At 46.4% G+C, this 24,140-nt stretch overlaps 1 protein-coding gene across 3 annotated transcripts in view; it reads right to left on the minus strand.

Annotated features, from left to right (window-relative positions):
* mTor (serine/threonine-protein kinase Tor) overlaps positions 1-24,140 on the minus strand; it is a 461,269-nt gene that overhangs the window by 110,626 nt on the left and 326,503 nt on the right. For all 3 annotated transcript variants that reach the window (XM_075684170.1, XM_075684168.1, XM_075684169.1), the window contains 3 exons: positions 23,261-23,378; positions 19,275-19,439; positions 18,066-18,163 (listed from right to left, as the gene is read on the minus strand). In XM_075684170.1, coding sequence (XP_075540285.1) covers positions 18,066-18,163; positions 19,275-19,439; positions 23,261-23,378 — 381 coding nt within the window. The remainder of the gene's footprint in view (positions 1-18,065; positions 18,164-19,274; positions 19,440-23,260; positions 23,379-24,140) is intronic.

Consider the following 24,140-nt stretch of genomic DNA (forward strand, 5'->3'; position numbering starts at 1 on the left):
TCACCGATACAGTTGCCGCCTGCTAGGCCTGACGCCCAAGTTCAACCCTTTGCAGGACCCTGCAAGAACGCGTCTACCGATTTCCGCCATGGCCACTGCAACTCGATCGCAGGTGACGCTGCAGAATCCCAAGATCCCAGAAAGTTTCCATGGTGACGCTTTTGAAGATATCCAAGATTGGCTGGACCAATTTGAGCGTGTGGCCAGTTATAATGACTGGGGTTCCCAGCAAAAGTTGTCTAATGTCTATTTTGCGCTTCAAGACAGTGCGCGTATGTGGTTTGTGAACCGGGAGAGAAATTTGACCACGTGGGATATCTTCTGCACCCAGCTGCTAGACAGATTCACTAGTAGCGACTGAAGGGACAACGCGCAGCACCTTCTCGAATCCCGTATTCAAAAACCAAACGAGAGCGTTGTCATGTTTGCAGAAGATATGGCCCGCCTTTTCCGCAGAGCAGACCCTGAGATGGCCAAAGAAAAGAAGTTGTGCTATCTCTTACGCGGAGTGAAGGAGGAACTTTTCGCCGGACTCGTGAGGAAACCACTGACGACAGTGGCCGCATTTACCAAGGAGGCTACCGCTATAGAACGGGCACTACAGCTACGGTACCGCCAATATGATCACAAAAGCTTGCCGGTGAATACTTCAATTTTACCTAAGAGCTGCAGCACGTCTCTGCGTGAAGTCATCCGAGAGATTGTGCGAGAGGAGATCCGGCAGCTCGGGATCTCTCCCATGGCACCAGCGGTGGCTTCTGTCGTTGATATCGTTCTGGAGGAAGTTCGAGAGGCCTTGTCATCGCCCGACTGGCAGGCGGTGCCGCGACGATTAACCTACGTGGAAGCTGTCTGTCGTCCACCTCCCGCCACTTCGATGCTGCTGACACCGTCGACCACTACGACGCAACCATCACCACCTCCCCCGACGCCCTATTTTCGACACTTACAGCCACCGCCAACTATGCCTTATCGCCGCCAGTCGATCGGTGCGCCTCGTTTCTACGGTGAATCCCCTGCTGGCTGCCCGCTTTGAAAGACCAATTTTTGGCGCTGACCGCCGGCCGCTATGCTTTCATTGTGGCGAAGCAGGACATGTTTACCGCGCGTGCCACTACCGCGCGGCTGGGTATGCAAGATTTCCCAACTGCAATTACTCCGAGTCTGATGCTGCATGTAGCTGCGACGGAAATTCTACAAACTTTTGGCCAGAAGGTTCAGTGACACCTTGATTGCGTTCCCCTTCTCCGGCTTGTTACACCCCACCGACCCGTCGCAATTTTTCTGACGCCTCTAGGGGCAGGTCCCCTAGCCTGTGTCGGGGAAACTGGCCGCAGCGACCTTCGGGGGTGAGGCTGCAAACCGGCTAGCTATCCAAGAGCCCCCATCTCCGACGATCGACGACTCTAAAACTCTGACGATTCCAACCACACCCCCTGTAACCGATGCCGTCAGCGCCGATTTTGTCGTTTGCATTGACGGCCACCAAATGGCCATTCTCGTCGATACTGGTTCACCTTTTTCGATAATAAGTCAAAAGCTGGCCGATAGGCTGAGAAAAGTGAAGACGCTGTGGACCGGGCCCAACATCAGAACTGCCGGCGGCTAGTTGATGATGCCGATTAGAAAATTCACAGCCAGGATAGTAATCGCCGGTGCAATTTTTGTCGCCACCCTCATCATTCTCTTTGAGTGCTGCAAGGAACTTATATTGGGGATGGATTTCTTGAGAGAGTACGGTGCAGTGATTAATGTCCGTGACCTTGTCATCACATTTCCTACGAGCTCAGATGACGTCGACCCCGCGGAACACCAGCGACCCCGCTTACGTATCGCCGCCGCGGCTGTCACGCTTCCACCGCGAAGCTGTTCTCTCGTACCTCTAACCTGCGACAACTTGAACACTGGGACTGGCGTCGCTGAACACATAGACGCACTGGTACTGAGTCAAGGGGTTTCCATCGCCAGGGCCGTAATTAATGTACATGACGGACATGCTGAACTCCTGCTGACGAATTTTACCAGGGAACATCGACACATTGTTAAAGGCACAGCTGTTGCTTACTTCGACGAATTTACCTCAATACAAGACTGCCTCTCAGTGGAGCACGCGACGTCCACCGTGGTTATGCCTGCCCCTGTGGTTGACATCAGTCCCACCTTATTGCCCGTGGAACGCAACAGCCTTCTTGAGCTCATCGATGAGTTTAAGAACTGCTTGTCATCCACGTCACGAGTTAGCCAGACGCCGCTCACTAAGCCCCGTAATGTCACCGAAGCCGACGCCAGACCAATTCGGCAGAATCCTTATCGTGTAGCACCTAAAGAGCGCGAGGCAATACAAACACAAGTGAAGACCATGCTTGAGGACGGAGTTATTCGGCCCTCTAAGAGTCCTTGGGCATTGCCTATCGTATTGGTGAAAAAGAAGGACGGCAGCCTGCGCTTCTGCGTCGACTATCGAAAACTCAACCAGATCACAAAGAAAGACATTTATCCACTACCACGTATCGACGATTCACTGGACAGGCTATGAAACGCACATTACTTTTCGTCGATGGACTTGAAAAGCAGCTACTGGCAAATAGAAGTTGATGAGAGAGACCGTGAGAAGACCACTTTTGTGACGCCCGACGGACTTTATGAATTTCAGGTGCACCCCTTCGGTTTGTGTTCTGTGCCGGCAACGTTTTAACGACTAATGGACACGGCACTTTCAGGACCCAAATGGCAAACCCGTCTGGTGTACCTCGACAACGTGAGTGAACGTGATTGAACGTGTACCTCGAACGTGATTGTTTTCTCCGTCACGTTCGAGGAACACTTACAGAGACTAAAGACAGTCTTTGAAGCAATACGCTCAGCTGGTTTAACTTTGAAACCTGAAAAGTGCCATTTTGGTTTTGAAGAACTTCAATTTCTCAGTCACATTGTTAGTTGTGAAGGTGTCCAACCTGACCCTGATAAAATCTCCGCCGTCGCTAATTTCCCAACGCCATCAGATAAAAAGGCAGTGTGACGTTTTCTGTGCCTTTGCGCCTACTACTGACGCTTTATTGCGGAATTTTCGCGCATCACATAGCCATTAACACATTTCACCACGGAAGATGTGCCCTTCGTGTGGGGTGAAGACCAGCAACGGGCATTTCACGACCTACGGCAACGGCTGCAGACGCCTCCTGTGCTCGCACACTTTGATGAAGATGCCCCTACGATTCTCGATATCAACCCTAGTAATGTCGGCCTTGGCGCAGTGCTTGTACAGCGGCAGGACGGTGCCGAAAGTGTGATTGCTTACGCCAGCAGGATGCTATCAAGGACGGAGGCTAACTACTCCACTACAGAAAAAGAATGTCTCGCACTGGTGTGGGCCGTCCTGAAATTTCGGCCATAGTTGTATGGTCGGTATTACACCGTTGTCAGTGATCATCACGCACTTTGCTGGCTGACTCATTTAAAGGATCCAGCTCGTCGGCTTGCGCGCTGGAGTCTTCGGCTCCAAGAGTTCGACTTCACTGTTGTATACAAATCGGGGAAACGACACACCGACGCCGACTGCCTTTCTCCGTCTCCTGTTGAGACTGCAGTGCACGACGATGACACGGCTTTTCTAGGAGTGCTAGATACTGTGGCTGTTTCACGCCAGCAACGTGAGGACGCAGAACTTGTTCCTCTTTTCGATTACTTAGAGGGAAGAACAAGCAGCGCACCGAGGTTATTCGCCAGAAGGCTGCCTTCATTCTGCTTACGCCATGACATTCTTTATAAAAAGAACCTTTCACCTAGTGGCAGCAGCTACCTACTCATCATTCCCGCATCTCTTCACGACGAAGTCTTACATGCCTGTCACAACGAGCCGACCGCTGGTCACTTAGGCTACACTCGGACATTGGCAAGAATTAGGCTAAAGTACTATTGGCCGAGACTTGCGTTGATCGTGAAACGTTACATACAGACATGCCTGGATTGCCAGTGCCGCAAAGCCCTACCTAGCAAGCCAGCTGGACTGCTGCATTCTGTTCAGATACAGCAAGCACCGTTCGAACCAATTGGCATGGACCTTTTAGGTCCGTTTCCACTGTCTACTGCCGGAAATAGATGGGATATTCGTCGTCACAGATTACCTTACTCGGTACGCCGAAACAGGTGCTATCCAACGTGGAACAGCAGCCGAAGCAGCGGTCATAACAGACAGAGGAGTTGGGTTCACGGCTGCGCTGCTGGATACCATTATGAAACATCGTTCCAGCGCACAATTGAACAAGGACGAGAAGAGAAAGACAACACGAACATGCCAGCGTTTGTGTGGTCTTTCTCTTCTCGTCCTTGTTCAATTGTGCACTGGAACGATGTTTCATAATGCTAATCATAACCAACTAGCCCAGCTGTCCATACCTGCTGGATACTGTTTTTCGACTAAGTGGTACTACTCACCGAAAGACCACGGCTTATCATCCCCAAAGCAATGGGCTGACCGAACGCTTGAATAAGACTCTGGCAGACATGTGAGTATGTACATTGACGTCGACCACAGGAACTGGGACGAGATTTTACCATATGTTACATTTGCCTATAACACGGCTCGCCAAGAGACAACACGCGTGGCACCTTTCAACCTAGTTTACGGCCGGGACGTGATAACAATGTTGGATGCAATGCTGCCACGCGAGTGCGGTGACGACGAGACTGGTGCCGAGGAGTTTACCCAATGCGCCGAGGAAGCCAGGCCGCGTTTCCGAATCCAAGAACAACAGGAATACGATGCCCGACACTACAATCTCTGGCACAGACCCGCCTCATACAACGTTGGTGACCAGGTGTGGCTCTGGACTCCAATTGGGCGGCGGGGGCTGTCTGAAAAGCTCCTGCGAAGATACTTCGGCCCGTATACAGTTCTGCGCCACATCAATGATGTGAATTATGAAGTTGTCCCCGACACTCATAACTGCTCCAAACGCCGGCGGCATCTGCCCGAGGTTGTGCACGTGCTTCGTATGAAGCCATACTATTCCTCATGACCTCAACTTTGCACCGTCTGTGCACAGCCTTCGCAGATTAGTGCATCGGGACGATGCCTTTTTTTTTCCAAAGGAGGGGCAAATGCCACATCCTATATGGTCGCTGCGGGTATGTGCCAGGCGATGAGAACGACGCTGAAGTATAGCGTGAGTAGAAAAACAGAGACAACAACGATGTCGCGTTGACTGCTCTCATAAAGTGCTTTTACACGTCCTCGACACTGGCTTTCCCGTCTCCTACTAGGCTGTGACAATATCAAGGTTTACCTGTATATACTGTATATGTCACATTTCATTCCCAATGAAATGTCAGCTGCCATGTCGGTTTCAGTTGTCAGACAATACTTGTCCTGTCTTTCCTTTCTTTTTTGCTGTTTACTGTGCACTATTGTCACAGATGTGAACTTTACATGCAACAAACAGAGTGAACAACAGCTAAGCCAACACTGCATGGACATAGTGCAGTGCATGTCACAAAAGACAAGATGTGTGCTTGGGAGAGGAGTGTATGACTTAACTATGGATAATTTCTTTTCTTAAGCATTTTTTCTTAAGAGGAACCTGAAACGATTTTGACGATATTGTAAAAGGGTACTGAGTAGTTAGGGTAGGTCCTTCTGATAATCACTTGAAACATCTAAGTGCTCCGTGAAAAGTGTGTAATTTATTATAAGGCTTTAACAATGTACATCGCTGACAATCGCAGCACGCCACTTGGTTAAGTTTTCAACCGCCCCTAAACAGGTGATGCGAGGTGACCATTTGATGCCAGTAGGGTGAGCTATACAATTGGCTGCCCAGGGCTCATTATCGATAATAATGGCAAACAAATGTTGGTCATAATAGTTGGAATGTTTTCTATAAAGAAGGAAAGTAACAGAAAGAGAATGCACAAGACAATTTCTCCCTACACAGAAGACTTCTAGCACACAGCAAATGTAGTCTGCTTGTGTTACAATGTCCTCGGTGGTCAGTGTTGGTCTCAATCTTTCTTTTCGCGAGCACCATGGTTCGGTCTTGTTACATTGTGGGCTGCAAGCGTAGTGACTGGCAATATGTCATGCTGCAACATCGTGTCCCCCTGCAAGGCAGCAGACGAGCGGAGTGGCTGCAGCGCATTGAATTGTCAGTAACCGACCGGCGGCCAGATTTGCGCATTTGAGGCCGTCAGTTTATGCCGGAGGATTACTACCACAATAGTGTATCAAGTGTCCAGTATTTCCAACTCCCAAGTCCAGTATTCCAGTGTATCAAGTGTCCCCTTCCCAAGTTATAGTGTTTGGTGATCTCGTTAAAGCTGGTCATCCGGTCTCTATCCGTACCAAGTATTTGTGTGCGTCACTTGGTCGGCTTGTCAGTTCTCGAGCCAGGTTGTGCGCTATTTCATTCCCAGGAAGGGAGTGTGCGGGTGCCCATATAATGTGAATGTCGCGATCTTCATGAAAGTTGTTTAAAATTTTAAGTGCTTCCGGCAAGATTCTTCCTTTTGCATAGTTCTTGATGGCTGTGTTGCAGTCGCTTACTGCGATGTTAGCTTCCGTGGAGGCTATTGCCCAGTGCTAAGGCAGCCTTCTCCGCCACCTGCGCCTTCCATGTTTTTACCGTCCCGCTAACTCTGCAGTCACCCTCTAGACTCGTAGCAACTATCGACATACTCTGTCCATTTGTGTACTCCGTCATGTCCACATAGACCACATAGACCATATAGACCAGCTCTCGCTCGTGCGTTTCTTCGATCTTGGTGAAACTCCGGGTGCATGTTTCTGGGGATTGGGGGTATTGATAGATGTTCCCTTATTTTCCTTGGGACGTCTGTCCGCACTCCGTGCTGTGCTTCGTAGGTTATTCTGATGTCATCTAAGATGTGTCTCCCCGTCAAACTCTGTGTAAGCCTTTCATACTGTGCTACTCTCTGGGCCTCAATAAGTTCGTCTAATGTGTTGTGCATGCCGAGTGCCAAGAATTTCTCATTTGACGTATTTGCCGGAAGTCCCAAGGTTTGCTTATACGCCCTTCTACTAATGCAGTCTATCTTGGCTTTCTACGCAGCGTAGAGCTTGAGGTAAGAAACCACATATACAATACGACTGATTATGAATGTTTCTATTAATCGGATGAGATTGTGCTCTTTTATGCCATAGTGCCTGTTGGATATCCGCTTTATTAGTCTGATTGTTTGTTGAACACTATTCTAAATGTTTAATATGTTTTACACTTGGTTTGAGCAATATTAGTTCTTTTTTTGTTTTGGCTGGTTAAGCTCTGTGCCACCGGGTGGCTGGACCGTGCAGACCGATCAGCCAACTCGCGTATGTCTATGCCAAAGCTCCTTCATCACAGCAATCGTAGTATGCAGGGGCTTTAGTTTAAGCCTGCATCCATCCGTCGAAAGGTCCAGCTTACATGTGGGGACCAGAATACGGGACACGCTCGGCGCTGCCACAGAATGCTCACAACACATGCTGCTTCGATAGCTCTTGCTTGGGATCGACTGCCAGGCAGCGGGCGGAGAGGCTTCGACTGCGGGCTCCAAGAAAACCGGAAGTAGATGACACAACGTCCCATCATGATGCAGAGCCAATGAAGGCGGAGCTTGGCTCCGATCACTAGGCGAACGAGTTGGGGAAAAAATGCATGGTTATGGAGGAGGGTAACTTGTTATCATGCATAGCTCTCTTGATATGAGACGCCTCACACAAATTATTAAGTCAACTATTTATTGTAGCGGTACCCTACGCGTCTACAACATTTGTCTAAACCATTTCAGGGACCCTTTAAGGAGTGCAAGCCTTACATCGATGCAACCCTTATAAAAATACAATACTTGATAATATGAATTTCTACTATGGTTTCTACTATGGTTGGGACTTTTGAGCAAAAGTCCCAAGTGCCGACTTGACCGAGTCAGAATGGCCAAATGTCCCAACTTTTGTTTGTATTCTCCTGGAGAACAATCAATAAACCAGATTCCCTTTTCATAACGCTTGACAGCTCTGTTGCACATTTTTCTCTTTTGTCTTCAGTTGCGTTGTCATAAACATAAAGACCATTTGTGTTATAGCTCTAGTTCTGTTGTAGGCCCTAACCATTCACAGCATCTCTATCTGTACCCCAGTTTCTTGATATAAATTGTGACAATGCAGGACTGAAAAAACTTGTACTGGTGGCTCCCGGCAATGCTAAGGGTCAATACTTCCTTTTTTATGCCTTTCCTTTACAGTGATACCAATGGTGAGTTGGGTCTTGATCAGCCTCATGACTGTAGAATGCATAATCTTATGCAGCTGGGAGAAAAGGCAAACTTGTAATTTAGACATGCAGGAGAGAGAGAGAGAGAGAGAACCCTTTAATGAAAGGCAGAGATTTTAGCCGGCGTACAGACATCGCAGACATGCTACTCTGTGTGGGGAAGAGAATTGGGGAGAGAAAGAGAGGAGAGAGGCACAAAAAGAAGGAATAAGTTTTAAAAAAATGGGCACTGAGTTTTCTGACTCATGGGCAAGGACGTGCTATGGTAAAGTCCTTCAGTGTAGGCACCGTCCCACAATGAGGTGACAGAATTCACTGCGTGGAAGGTACGTGAGGGTGACAGAGTAGAAATAAAGTTTGTTGAGGTGACCAATGTTTTCTAAGTATGTGAATAAAAAGTTCATTGCGCACCTCTGTTGTGTGAGGCAGGCTAAAGGGCCTAAGACACAGTCAAATGACGAAGGTCTCTGTTTAAGCGAATGCATGCAATGTTCATAAAACGCACTCTCGTCGGCACAAGCTCGACACTCAAACAGGATATGCTCCACAGTTTCAATTGAGCCACAGTTGTTGCACTGTGGACTTGTCACTTGACCAAACAGTACCGTAAGCCGTTTCCATAGGCGGTGTTCAGGCAAAGACAATGATGTAGTTTCCAAATGGTGAGGAATGTTGGATGGGAGTCTGGGTCTGAGATTTGGGTAGACTGAATAAAGGAAAGGGTAATGCTGGGTCGGCAAGCTCCACAGCTGGTCCTTTGCTTCAGAAGCAAATCTTTTAGCGAGTTGGGAAACATCAGGTATAGTGAAATAAATCTGCTTAAAGTTTTGGTGCTGGAGACCTTTGCGTGCCATTTCATCTGCTTTTTCGTTGGCCAGAATACCACAATGAGCAGGTATCCATTGAAATTTGATACGGTGGTCTGATGCAATGGCCAAGCGATGTAAGTACACAATGTCGAAAGAAACAGGCTGATTCTTTTCTTTTAACAGGCTGCACAATGTTTGTAGGGCTCCTTTAGAGTCAGTGAAAATCGCCCACTGATCAGGTGCTCGGCACAGTATATAAAGGACAGCTTCTTTGATGCGTGAAGCTCTGCTGTCGTTGAGGATGTCGTCTGCTGTAGCCGATAAGAAAGCATTTGTCCTGTTGAGCGCACGTAAAGACCAGAGCAGGAAATCTCCCGGTTGGTTGAGGCATCAGTGTAGATGTGGGTGTGCCAAGTATATTTCTCGGCTATATAAAGGAGAGTGGCCTGCAGCAGTGCAGCCTGTGGCATGCGACTCTTTGTCCCATTTACACCGGTTACAAACTGGTTTATATCTAGAGGCGAAAGTGTCCAGGAAGGAAAAGTCGGAGGCAGTAATTTCTGTGGCTGAATAATCGGGGGAAGGTGCAAGATTTGCACAGCTTGGTCAAAGCCAGACTTACTGTGGACGCGGTACATGAAGTGCTCCTTCTCTTGGAGCACATGCCGAAGATGGGTACTCATTGTTTCTTGGGAAGCGATGACATCAAGCGGTAGACATCCTGCTTCCACTATTGCTCCCGAGGCTGAAGAGCCCTTCGGGAGGCCCAGGCAAATCCGCAGGCAGTTGTTCTGCGCGGCTTCCTGAGTCCTCTTGTTTGCTGGTTATAATCTCTGAAGCACCGGTAGGCAATAGCACAATGTGCCTTCAATATATGCCTTCAATATAGAGGACAGCCCCATCGTGTTACCGCCATGAATTTGAAAACTTGTGTTGCTGCAGCAATCCTCGCACATAGTTTTTTTACCTGAGGTGACCAAGAGAGTTTTCTTTCTATCCCAATTCTAAGGAATCACTGAGATTGTATGTATGGCAATGGCCGTCCACCGAGTAAGAGCGGATATTTGGCCATTTTTATCTTGTGAAAGCCATGGCTGTGCTTTTTTCTGGTGAGAGGTGAAGACCTCGGGGAGCCAAATACATAGAGAGCTTCAGTAATGCTTTTTGAAATCGCTGTTGAGTGTTATAGCGCAAACTTGATGTGCCCCCCCAGATGCAGATATCATCAGCATAGATTGTGATGTGTACTCCTCGCGGCAGGTTTCTTGTTTTGTGTATCAGGTTGGGATGGCATAGGAGCGGGCTGTGTAGGTCTGCTCGAGTACTCATAAATATTTTCCACTCTGTTGGATAGTTTTCTATCCCCTTGTATAGCTTTCCTCTGAGGCCAAGGCTACCAAAGCCACGAGAATTGCATGGTGAAAAACAGAGTCAAAAGCTGCCTCAATGTCAAGGAAAACGGCTGTTGGGATGCGCCCAGCGTGAATGTCTTCTTCAAGTGAAGAGACGAGGGCGATGGCATTATCAATAGCAGGCCTGTTTTGGTGCAAGCTGTTCATTTCTTGGGGAAACTTCTTGTGGCTTTCAAGGAACCATGTAATATGTTTGTAGATATTCGCTCCATAAGCTTGCCTACACAGCTCAGTAGGGCAATAGGCCGGAAAGACACGTAGCTTGTTGGCTGCTTAAAAGGCTTCAGAATCGGCATGATTTTTGCCAGCTTCCATTCTGCTGGGACTTTACCAGACATCCACGAAGAATTATAATATTCCAGGAGTCGTAAGCGGGAGGTGCGGGGCAGCTTTGCGATTGCTTCATATCTTATTTCAACATGGCCTGGAGGTGTGTCCCAGTTTGATTCAGCGATAGCAATGGTGAGCTCTTCAATTGTGAAAGGCAGATACAATACTGGCCCTGCCGCTTGTGGGATGCCAGACTAACTATCTGTGGAGGAAATCGAAGGCCTTGAACCCGCTGATAGTAGTCTGCAGTATTCATCTGAGGTTTCTTTGAGGGAATTTCGTTCATACAAAAGAGTTCAGCAAAGGAGTGAAGCTGTTGGGGCGGCGTGCGCATACCTCTAAGGATCCGCCAAATTTTGGCTACAGTTTGACGAACGTCCAACGCGGAACAGAAGTTGCACCATCTTTGCCAATTACGTTTATCCAGCTATCGCTGGATATGATATTGTGTCCGTCGGCAGGCACAGAGGTCTTTAAGGCATTTTGTGCGTAAAACTTTCCTTTCAGCTCGCCTGCAAATGGCGTACAATCTTTTAAATTCCTCATTGTTTGGTGGTAAGCTCACTTTTTTACTGGAACTTAGTGTGCATTTCCTCAGACGATGAGCCATTGTTGTGAGTAATTCCTTGTCCCAAGTTGCAGCAGTAATTACCCTCCCTGCAGCATCCTTGTATGCATCCCGATCTGTAGATATTGTAAGGAATATACAATGTAAGGAATGTAAGCTGCATACAGACTGCTGATATAGGAATTGGGTAATGATCACTCCTTCGTGTTTCCAAGTCGGTACACCAGGTAAAGTTTCAGGCCGCTGAACTTGTTACGAAGATCACGTCAATGCTGCTGGTAGTTGTCGGGCCTCTGAGGTAGGTTATACTGCCGTCATTTAGAGGTTCAATTGAATAGTTTGAGAGAAGCTCTGTGAGCTTGGCTCCTCATGCACATGTGTTTGAGCTGTCCCAAATTTCATTGTGAGCATCAAAGTCACCACAAATAATATGTGGAGGAGGTGTTGTTGCAATTAAGTTTTGAAGTCTCGAAGCATCGAATGGCCTGCCTGGCTAGAGCTATACTCCAATGAGAGTGTATTCTTGTTGGCCTATTAATGTTATGGCACACACATATTCATTGTCACTGTGAGGCGGAACATCAATCACGGAGGCCGGAATATCCTAGCGAGAGCCTACGAGTAAGCTGCTGATGTCATTTGGTCACTGTTAATGATGAAAATAGTACCCTTGCATTTGGAAATGTTCCTCGACGCGTGATTCAGAGATGACTATGTAAGGGAAGTGATACGTTCGCACCAGCTGCCGGAAATCTGAAAGTTTCGAGCGAAGACCACGAGCGTTCCACTGAAATATGGTGCATGTGCGAAAAATGTTGTGGATGGTCAGCTCAGGTGAGGCTGTTGTTGCAGAAGCCATGATTATCACTGTGAGGTAGTACGCGCCTGTGGAGCGTAATATGGCGAAACCAACGGCTCCATTCTAAGGATGGCATTTATCTCTGGGAGATAGCCTGATAAGGGGTTGGCGCGAACAAGAGCTTTGAAGGCTGTAAACAACATCACAATCAGTAAGCGTGTAATGTCTTGTTTGCTGCTTTCGTGTTGCTGCCTTTTGCAGGTCATCCTGTTGTGTTGTGGTGCCTGAGGCTGATGGCGGCAGTGGTCATTTGGTGGGTCTTGTGCGACACATTGTGGCAGCTTCGAAGGAGGCGATGAGGCCCCGGGCTTCCCATGTTTCTTTCTGACCGCATCAGCGTATGTGTTGCCAAATGTCTTTTGGCTTTGTGGTGATTGTTTCTGGGAGTGGTTTGTCGCATTCGTGAAAACCACGTTGGGGTTAGGTGGTGGTTCATGACGCTTGCGTGGTTTCCCTTGTACTTGCTTCACCACGCGAGCAAGTGTAGCAGCCTTCTTTTTAATGCACCCGCCATATGAAGCAGGCTGTGGGCCACAGCAGTTGGCGCATTTGGGTTGTTCTCTCGAGGTGCATTTCTTGGGTGAATGGGAGCCAGCACACACTTTGCAGCGCACTGGGCCGGTACACCGTCGCAACATGTGGCCATGCCTCTGGCATTTGTAGCACTGTGTTGCTTCCCCAACGTATTCAGTGACAGGGTAACTGCAGAATCAAAGTGTAACTTGTTGAGGTAAAGGCGAATTTCTGGTGAATTCCGATATAACAGATTGACGACGTGTCTCTTTGACCTTGCCGCCATCTTCAGGGGTGTAAGTGTACAGCCTCCTTGCTGTAACGATGCCTTGGTCGTGTAGATCCTCTTGTAGTTCTTCATTTCAGTAGCTGAGAGGTACATCGTGTTGCCGCAGCTGGCCGTGTATGAATATGGGACACAGGCTTTTACAGCCATGCCAGCTAGCTAAGTTATCGTGAGCAAGCGGTTGGCGGTAGGCAGTGTTGACACTGTAACTATCAGGCTGCCGTCCTTGTTAAGGCGATGGCTGAGAACTTTCTCTTGAGCCAACGTTACAACTGCCGATGCCATGATGTTAGGGTTAACATTCCATAGGTTTCCTCCTCCTAAGGTAGGTCTGAAGTAACAGGGACACCAGCACCTTTTATTTTTTCTTGTAGGATACAACCGTGAAGGATGCCTGGTCCATCTCCTATGCATTTTTGCCTGAAGGCTCTTCTTCGCGTAGTCTCCTGTTCGCAGGGCCCTGGTCTGTAGCTGCTACTGCAGAGGCTGAACGACTAGTAGTTGCCACCACTGCCATGGATGCAGCGTGGAGCGCATCTGGCGGTGATGTTTCGTGTCGTGGTGGATAGGGTGCAGAGCGCCTAGAGGGTCGCTTGATGTGCTTCTCCGGGTGCGTGGGGACCTCCAGGTCATCCCACAGCGAGTACAGAGCACAGAAAAAGTTTTAATGGCTATCATAGAGAAAAACAGAAAATTAGGGACTGGTCTCAGACAACCAAATCTCGAAGACATCTTCGTCGCAGAAGGGAAACTGTAGCAACACCTCTGCAGTGTGGCTCCCGAGCTCTATGGATCAGCACAACATATATTTTCACTTGTGAAGACCACCTGCTGTGGTGGCCTAGCACAGGTTCAACTTCTGGCTGCAACCACACTTACATAAAGAATGAAAAAAAAAAACCCTCAATGCTAATATATGGAAATAAAATTATTATGCCCGATTGCTTAGAAAAACCCATGTAACGAAATGTAACGAAGACGTGTAACACTAGTATTGCTTATACCTTTGCAGCCGTAACTGCCCATGCACCTGGCTTTGGTATCGTTGTGCAGAGAAAAGAAGCTGTTATGCCATCATGTATGTGTCTCATGCACAGGTGGCACCGCTGTTGCGCCACACCAATGTAATCGGAGATAAATTTAGCCTGTTACTCAGCATACAGGGCAGAGTAGCTTGGCAGTTTGTTTGCCGATCCCAGAGGGAGTGATCAAATTTGAGAGAGCTCACTCTGTCATAGTAGGTATAACCTACCGAACTCAAACCTGTTCTTGTCAGGTGCTACAGTCGAGTCCCGTTAATACGAAGTTCACGGGGACCGCAGAAAACTTTGAATTAAACGAACTTCCAATTAATCACAAAACACAAAAAACAGCACTTTATTTGTGGTGAAATCGAGTATTTTGTCTAAGAAAAATAGTCGGTCATCTTGCTTTGCTTCTTGCCGAATCGCGCTGCTGAAAGCAAGTTCTGCAGGCTGTAGATGTGGCGGAACGCTTCTTCCGCGTTACCTTCAGCGGCAAAGAAGCGCTCCGCAAGAGTAAGGCCCGCAGCTACATCGGCAGCCTTAGATTGCGGCTCGCCTTGAACGTCATCGTCGCTTTCCTGGGTTGCTTCCTGGGGCCGAATAATCTCTACAATTTCGCTATCCGTCAGCGCACCGCACGTTTCGACCGCCTTGTCTACGGCGACGTAATCTTCAAAATTGACGTCCCCGAGAGCATCACCAAAATCAGTGCCATCAAGCTCGCTTGTTGACGCTTCCTCCGCTGAAATTTCAGAGGCATCCTCCGAAGAAGCTGCCACAAAACCGCAAGCCCTGAAGCAGTTTGCGATTGTTTCTTGCTTCACACGATCCCATGCTCGCGCCAACATGTGGAGGGCACTAAGCAGGCTCACCTCGTACTTTGTGGAGCTATCCATACACAAAAGCATGCGCTCGAGGAGGTGCCGCCTGTACAGGACTTTCTTGATGATGCCTTGGTCCATTGGCTGCAAAACAGCCGTTGTGTTTGCAGGCAAAAATGCGAGGCGTATTGCACTCAAGGCTGGCACATTCACGTGAGCACTGCAGTGATCGACAAAGAACAACACCTTGCGGTTCGAAGCAGCAAACTTGCGGTCCAATTTGCTTATCCAGCTCTTGAAGATTTCGGCCGTCATCCACGCTTTTTTGTTCGCCTCATAGTCCACAGGCAGCGTCTTCACGCCTTTAAAACATCTCGGCTTCGCGGCTTTCCCGATCACAAGTAACCGACATCGTTCCGTGCGAGTAGTCATGTTTGCTGCGATCAGCACCGACACTCTCTCCTTGCTGGGTTTGCCCCCAGCACAGTCGTCGTCCTTGAATGTCAGGGTCTTCTCTGGTAGAAGCCGATAGAAGAGTGCAGTCTCATCTGCATTGAAGATGTCTTCCGGTCCGTATTCGGCGATATATTCACGCAGCTTTCCGTCCTTCCACGTGGCGCATGTTTCCTGGTTAACGGACGCCTTTTCACCACACACGCTCTTGAAAACCAGGTCATGGTGATCTTTAAAGCGCGTCAGCCATCCATCTGACGAAACGAAGTCATCGATCCCCAACATTGCTGCAAGCGTTCGGGCTTTCATCGCAACGATGTCTCCGCTGAGAGGAAGTTTGTTGCTCCTGGCCTCCCTAATCCAAACCAGCAGAGCCTTCTCCAACTCTGGGTAAGCGCCGGTGCGCATTCGCTTCCGAGAAGTCTTGAACTTGTCGTTCTCAAATGCATCCATTATTGTGCGCTTGTTCTTGATGTAGTTAGAGAGCGTGTTCGGCTTGATCCCGTACTTCCGCGTTATGTCTTGTTTGGCGGCACCTCCCTTCTCAACTTCCTTCAAAACCTCGACTTTCGTTGCCAGGTCGAGCGTGCGATAAGAGCCACGGTTTGCCATGGCTATAAACTGCGCGTCTAGGTACAGTCAATTCCGAATCACTCGTGGAACAACCTAGCCTACGAGCTTCCCGCACAAAGGCGCTCGACAACACACGCCTCGACATACGCTGCGCACGCTGCAAGACTAATCTCGCACAATCTCGCCACTGCCAGTATGCAGCGCTGCGTGCACCTATGGCACCCGCGTGTCCACCGCGATCAGCTCCGGCCATGCGCGGCTGCCGCGCGTGACCTCCGGCGGGAGCCGCTTCTCCTCCCGCCGGAGTTGATCGCGGAGGCCACAGCAGCCGTAGCAATGAATAATCGCGCCGCTCCAAGAAGGATGGCGTTGCGGGCGGCTGCGGTGGCGATGACACCAACGCGGAGCACGGAACTGTTGCAGCACTTGAAAAATTGCACATTCTACCAAAGAATGATGGTCACCTCGAGGATCCCGGCTGAAAATTAACTTCCAATTAAACAATATTACTGGATGAGGACTTCAAATTATCGAGCGATTTCTTCTATAGGATTACATGCAAAACTGACGGGACCAGCACTTCACTTCTAATTAACCGAAAATTCCAATTAAGCGGCTTCGAATTATCGGGAGTCGACTGTATAAGGCTTATGAGCGTACAATTTCTTGCACAAACTTGACAGGTGCTTGGCTATGGCACCCCCACATTCCAACACCTAGGGTCTAGAAATGGTGTGAAGAGACTCAGGCGGCGAGACAGGAGGATGCCAATCCATGCCTGCCACCTCTGACCACAGCAGGACCACTACGAATTGAGAGCGAGCACGATTGCAAGATTAGGCCATAGGTTTGTAGGACCACCCTGACTGTATTATAAGCTATGCATGTAAGCTTCGTAATAGGTGGATAAATGCCACTTGTAGATTTGACAATGTCATTTCTGTACTCTAGTGCCCATACAACTTCAGCAGTACACACAAGACGTTTTGCGTGCTCGGTGCAGCTGTGTCCCCAATACAGCCTACCCATTTCCTTTTTTTTGTTCATATTACTCTGAAGTTCCACAACAAACTTTTGAAGTTATTACAGTACAACTTCGTTTGTGCATTTCAGGAATAAATGTGATAAAAAACCCTACTAACCAGGAAAACGAACAATCCAAAGTCACTAAAAAATTTGGCAGACTCAACTGCAGTTGACATTGACGTAACGCAATGCATTGTGGCATGAGACAGCCAACGCATACCGAGCTGGTAGGGCCGGAAAAGCCCGAGATGCACATTTTTGTTTTTGCGGCTCTAGCAAGCATACATTTGCGCACCTCAAATTTGGCCTGGGTAAGCAGCTCCTTCAGGTGAAGCATTTACAGTAAGTGCTGACGTGCCCACTCGGCGCATATCGTTACGGCACGAGACACCAACGAGTGGCCCAAGATACAGATTGTAATTTTCTATTGCATAGTGTTTCCGAAACGAAATCGAGCTGGTGGGCTTTGGAAGAACATGATGCTACCAGAACACAAGACATGACACTCACATCTCCGCCTGCAGCGGGGAATGGTGGCATGTTTGTGTTATTGCATATTAAAAAGCATTCATTACGCTTCCAATGACACTATGCCCCATGCACTGTGCCACAGATAAAGATTCTTATTGCAATAGGGTTGGTGGCGATAGCTGTGAATGCAACATGTGACGTCCTGGGAGGAGATTAGCTGGTACGAGAATAGAAAACTAAGTGGAATAAAAAATTAAGCGCATGCTGGTATTTTCACAAGACACGGGCAGCCGAGTACTACGAGGAAGCTGCTGTGGTGCACGCCTTTTCTTGTTTACATGGGACCTAGAGGCTTGAAAACATTTCATACGATCGCAGTTTGGCGATGCACTAAACATCAGTGCCAAAAGGTCCGTGTTTTTCGGGAACGTATCAACGACTGAAAAAGAAGCATAACTGTATTGGGTAATTTTTAAAGTTCTCGATCGCAAACATTGATGCTGGGAAATCATATGAAGCAGGATAGTATCAATGAGGTTCTGCTGTATCTGTAAAGTACAGCTAGGATGCAGCATAGCCGTAACATAGAAAGGCGTATAAACAATAGCACTGCATACACAAATTCATGAATAATGTGGCACATGCAACCCACCTGAGGGTGTCCTGTAGGGTGCTTCCATGAGAAAGGGCAATCGACCGAAAGAATCCCTTCACAGCCGGTACTGTGTAGTCCTTGATGTGCTGAGCTGTCTGCAAGGGCAACAGATCACATCAAGGTACACAGGCTCTGCTAGTAATTCAAGAAATCCAAGTACCTTGTCGGAATTGGAACACTAATGTAACTATGTTGGCTCAGTATAAAAGCAGAGGACATGACACTGGACATGTACAGCACTTAGAAAAATGCATATTTCTTGCAAAAAGTGCATTCGTGCAATCAGTAACTCTCATTAGCTTGAGGAACGTAAGACCATAAGACACACCAAGTCATAAACATCATGCAAGCGATAGAACCTGCACAAGCCAGCTTTATTTCTTTAGAAAGAATTCTAGAACATTTTTGGGGGGGAAGCAGCAGCAATAAAGACACGAAACGTGGAAGGCATCTCTGGGCCTAATTTAACCTTTTCATGACAGAACATACAAATACCCGACAAAATTTTAAATTTTTCTATCTAAATGTCCAAAACACACTGAGAAGCACAATCGACGAAAGAAAAAAATATTGCGCGGAAGCTTTTTCAGGTATAGGGGAGAAACACCAGGCAGAAAACAGAAAGTAGGCTTCACCCCAAGCCACCTATGGCTTTGTTTGGAATTTCTTTCACCATATGTGAACCATAGGTGTAAATATCATTTGCTTTACATGAAGTGTGGCACTACTGCAGCCGGAGATCTTGCATCAATCTGTCTCCTTTGATCGTGCTTACAAAAAAAGCGAGTCATGTGCCAAAGTTCTTCTTCATCCTGTGTTCCTGCTCTAAACCGAGAAATGCGCTTGCTGCCTGTCATTCAGTGCTGGCTGAAGAAGCTTAGCCAGAAACTTCATCAAGAATATCGAAGCGCAGCAAGAAAATATTTTTTTTTCTGTGTGTTGCCTGTAGGCAATATTTGTCATTAAAGGGCTGACCCTAAAACGAACCATAGGAAAGTGGGTCTGCATTCAGCTACCTTGTACTGTACTTGCCAACGACAGTGTCAATTTGGAAATGAAACACAAGAGCACATGCAAGCAGCTGGTTGTTGCCCTTGTGTATATTGCCCTAAGGTTCCTTGGATGGCAACACTAACAACCACAGTGATGCCTGTCACTGCTGCTGTGAGCGCTTTCTTGCTTGCCAAGTGCCACACAATGACTCACCAGACCAGTTCTTGTGCAGTCACCAGCATAGCATGCAGTTTCACCTCCTCCAACCTGTTGGGACTGCTGCTGCAAAGGTAGTGCACTGGCACTGTTGCTCTGTTGAGCTTGGTGCTTGAAGAACAGAACTGCCTCAAAGTTCATGTAAGCCCAAGCATGCCAAGCCTGCCAAAAAAGAAGGAGTACATTGACAAGCACACACACATAAGCACACGCACGCACACATACACAGCTTATCCACAGCAAACGCCAAACTTTTGGTGGGTCTGCTACACCTGCGATAAATTTAGATTCACCTGCAAAAAAGCATTTTAAGCTTTTGGCTCTCCGCGGCAGGTTTGCATAATCAGAGAAAAGTTTACCAGAACAGCTAAACAAAGAATGTTTACAGAGAACAGCATAATGAATATAGCTAAGATAGCCACATATCATATTTAAGAATGCAAGAAATGTTCCTAAATAAGCTAAAATGAGGCAATTGTCCAGCAACAAGCTAAGCTTTAAATCATTTCGATCCTATCGCTTCCCTCAACCCCCCATACGTGGGCCGATCCCAAAGGTAGTGCAAAGCCGGACCAACCCGTGGCAAAGGTGAAGCAGGCATTAAGCACGTCTCATATGTGGGCCGATCTCAAAGATAGTGCAATACCAGGCCCACCTGCAGCAGAAGTGAAGCGGGAATTAAGATCTCCCCATACGTGGGTTCATCCCAAAGGTAGTGCAATGCTGGGCCGACCCACGGTTGATGTGAAGCAGGCATTAAGCCCTCCCCATACTTGGGCCCATCTCAGAGATCCTGAAGGGTGTTACAGATTCCTGAGCCCACAGAAGTATGTGCCACTGAGCTTGGACCCTTTCAGCACTATCACCAGGACTGGCCCACATGATGATTTTTTCTGTTGACGGACGCCTAAAAAACTACGGAAAGCTAGTCGTATGCAGCTTTCGCTGTAAAACAAAACAGCATCACAGCACTGCTTGACTGGCCTTGCCACCCCAGGATGTCAACAATAACAGAAAATATATAAACAAATCTGTGAAACACATGCTTACAAACACACACAATTAGGCACAATAAAAAGACAATTATTACTAACAATTTGCAGACATAAAATCATCATGGTGTTATAACAGTACCTCAGGTAAGCCTAATTGTGATACAATATGTAAAGATGCCACTTCTTTTTTTCTTTTATAGTTCAAACAGGTTTTAATAAAAATTGTCTGTGACATCTGTTCTCCATGATCTCAGGTGGGTTTCTGAAAATCTTGCAAATTACATGGAACAGAAATTGCAATGTCCAGGTGACTAATTGAAAAGGTTTACTTTTAAACTTCTAGTTATTAATTTAGGGCACATGTTGCAGTTGTGAAATTGAAATCAAGCTGTAGCAACGTCATGTCTGTTTAGCAGAACTTATAAGACAAGGCAAGATAAGGCAAGATTTAAGGTTTTTGTTCTTAATACGTGCTGCTATAAATTGGCATTCCGGTTAACAGTTTCCGAAAAGCTTTCCTCTAGCAGTGCAAGCTGATCTTAACTGTAACATTAATGTATTTTTAGCAGATTTTGTAGACTGATATCTTGGAACGCAATGCTAGTCTTCGGATTTCTGCTAAGCAGACATGACTTCGCTACAGCTTTGTTGTGCAAGTAATAGGTACCTCTTCAGGCGAGTAAAGTGAATGGGCCAAATTGCACTATAACCTCTATAAAATATTTTAAAAATTTGTTCAGTAGAAAAAAAAAGAAAGCTATATATGCTTAAAGGTGTAATTAGGGCTGCTTTGTAGCTCATGGGATCGTCATACAAGTTAAAAATAAATGTTTTAAAGAATATGCAGGCTGAAAAATAACTTTTTTTTAAAAAAACCTTTGGAGCACTTTTATTATGAAAATTAAGCTTTAATATCCTATGTGTATGTGACTATGTGTAACGGAATCTAAGCAAAATTCAAACCTGAAATTGGCAAATAATTCATCTGACTGAGAGGTATGGCCAAGAAGAGTGTAGCTTGGCGGGCATGATTGTGTTTCTGCGTATCTTGTAAGAAACTAGCAGCTGCAATTAGTAGCAGTTATTTCAAGAAGTAGGCTAGGATTAGGCTCAAAGATATAAAGCATCAATTTTATACTTGATCTGAAAATATTTTAAAAACAATCTTTCTTGTTACCTTTTTCTGAAATTGCCAGACAATAAAGCATGCGATGATCTTAACTGCATATTTCTCTGTTGTATGAACTGGGTTAATATTAAAACTTGGCCATGCAAAAACGTGGTATTAATGTTAACCCTTTCAACCATACATTTGGTTGCATAGGCAAACACATGTGCATAGTGTAAGTTTATTAAGTTTTATTTCAGCCAGTATCTTCTTTAAAGAAATATTTTACGAAATCATTAGGTTCTGTTTCAAAATATGGCATTAGGATTTTGTAAATTTATTTCATGTTATTAGAGCTACATTTGAATTTTTCACAATTAAGAGCATTCTTTGGCCCTTGTAGTGACACAGAGACCATCAAAGCGTTCTCCTATGCACAATAACATAGCACACACGCCTGCGGGGACAGGTGCACTTTTCCAATGTTAGTGGCACTTGTGCAAATAAGCCAAATTCGCCTCGTCTTGTATGGCACCAAATTTCTGAATAAATCACAGAACTACTCTGCTAACTTCTTTATAGTGAAATATATTCTGTATCAATCAATCAATCAATCAATCAATCAATCAATCAATCAATCAATCAATCAATCAATCAATCAATCACAAAGTTATTTATCTCAAGGAGAGAAAGGGAACAATAGGAAAAGGCTGCAATACTGCAGCTTGACTAAGCCTGACACCCTATGGAACAGTTTGGCAGGGGGCAACCATGGAATACTTCAGAGGAGGACGGGTAACTTGAAATAAATCTAAGCACTGCATAGGGAACATGAAAAATTACAAAAAGTTACTGTCACTAAAAAAGAAGGAAAAGAAGAATTGACTTATAAGGAATGCAGCCACTAAAGGGTGACCTAACAAAAATGACTTTCCTAAATATTTTGAAATACAAGACATGAAAGCAGAGGTTCTCTATGGTGAAGAATAGCAGTGAACAAAACACGTAATAAAATGAAAGCACTATGAGAAAGAAAATCCATATGCAAACGTACTTACAGAGCAAATTTTTGCACGGTGATAACATCTCATCAAATTACCACTTACTACCATGTATAAGTTGGCTCTGAATGTCAGACAACAAATCTAAGACAATGGAAAAAATTCTATGCCCTTTCTGCAACTGCTGCCATAGTGTTGCAACTCTGATATTTGTGACCACAAGAAGATCTCAGGCACGATAACTATTTGATGATTCAAAGCTATATATGGAGGGTATGACAATTAAAATTGAATGATTCAGCCAATTAACCCTTGGTTCAAATGAAAAGCTTGGGTGTTGACCAATGGCACATCCAGAGGGAAAGAGGGGGAAGGCCCCTTTTCCCCCAATCTTTTCTTCCTCTTAAAATATTCCAGCACTTCAGCGCTGGCAAAATTAAGCAGTGAATTGCACTCGATCCCCTCCATACTTTCTTACATTTGCCTCCGATACTGAGGTGTCTTCGAAAACCACCAAAACAATGTGCTCGACCAGCAGTGTACAGTCATGCCAAAATGAAGTGCAAAGGTAAAGTAAGGCACTTCCTGCAAGTAATTAATTATAACTGTGGTACTGCTACATAATTAGCTTGTAACCATGAGATGCATGTCAATGGATGAATCACACTGATGTCACACTCCAGCACCGTGGCTTTCTCTGGATAACAGAAACAGATCTCGAAGGCTATGCTTTTGCTGGCAGCATGGGCTGGAAGCGATTCTGGAGCCGAAAACATGTCATGGATGCCACGTTTTAGACCCCACTTATTGAGCAAAATGCTGCATTGCACTGTGCATCATCTGTCTATAAGGTTATGGTATAGGTCTTGTAATACTCGCCTTGTACCAATCATTATCGTGTTCTGTGGCCAACTGGTAGTAACGCAGAATCATGGGGATTGAAGTCTCATTGATGCCCTGCATGCACTCCTCCCACTGGCCAAGCTTCAGGTAACATCTGAGGGTAGATGAAATAATTTAATACTTCTCACTGTGCCACTGTAGTGCCCATTTTGTGGGTCAACTATTTAGAGAGGCACTAGAAAAAAGTTAACACCACGAACCACAACGCAAAGTTTTACAATACAGAATAGTTAACTTACAAAAGTATTTTTACAGGGTAGTTCTTGTTTCTGAAGTTACTGAACTCCTTGCCTTACCCGTTGTCTTTGACAGTGGTGTTAAAACATTATTTACCGTGATGTGCACAGCATTGATGTGCACAACAAGGCAAGGAGCCGGCGCCGTGCAATCGAACAGCTTCTCCTGGCTAACGCACTCGCGATTAGTGCTGTGGCCGTGCGTATAGCGGCAAGATCGACTGCATGATCTATACAAAAATAAAGAGCTCCTTCTAAAAAAGCGCAGAATAAATTAGCCATTTTTATCTACAAGGTTGTTTAATATCGTCAGAATGTGGTCACCGTGGCCACAGTGGGGACATTGGAAACGAGAGTAAGCATTCGACTGCCAAGTGAGTTGTAATAACTGTAAGAATGTACTACGCCGCGATAAAGTGCATCTTTTAAAGAAAGCGAAGAAAATAATAATTGCTATCCACTAAGAATCCGTTCAGTCTCGTCAGAATGTGGAGACATTGGGAACCAGAGTACGCATTTGATGGCCAAGTGAGTTACGAGAACGCATTATGTCGTGAATGGCATTAAGCTTTAATGCAATTAAGCATGTCCATGTGGCACCCCGCGAATGACATTAAAGT

The sequence above is a fragment of the Dermacentor variabilis genome, chromosome 3, assembly GCF_050947875.1.
Source record: "Dermacentor variabilis isolate Ectoservices chromosome 3, ASM5094787v1, whole genome shotgun sequence".
NCBI classification, from domain to species: Eukaryota; Metazoa; Arthropoda; class Arachnida; order Ixodida; family Ixodidae; genus Dermacentor; species Dermacentor variabilis.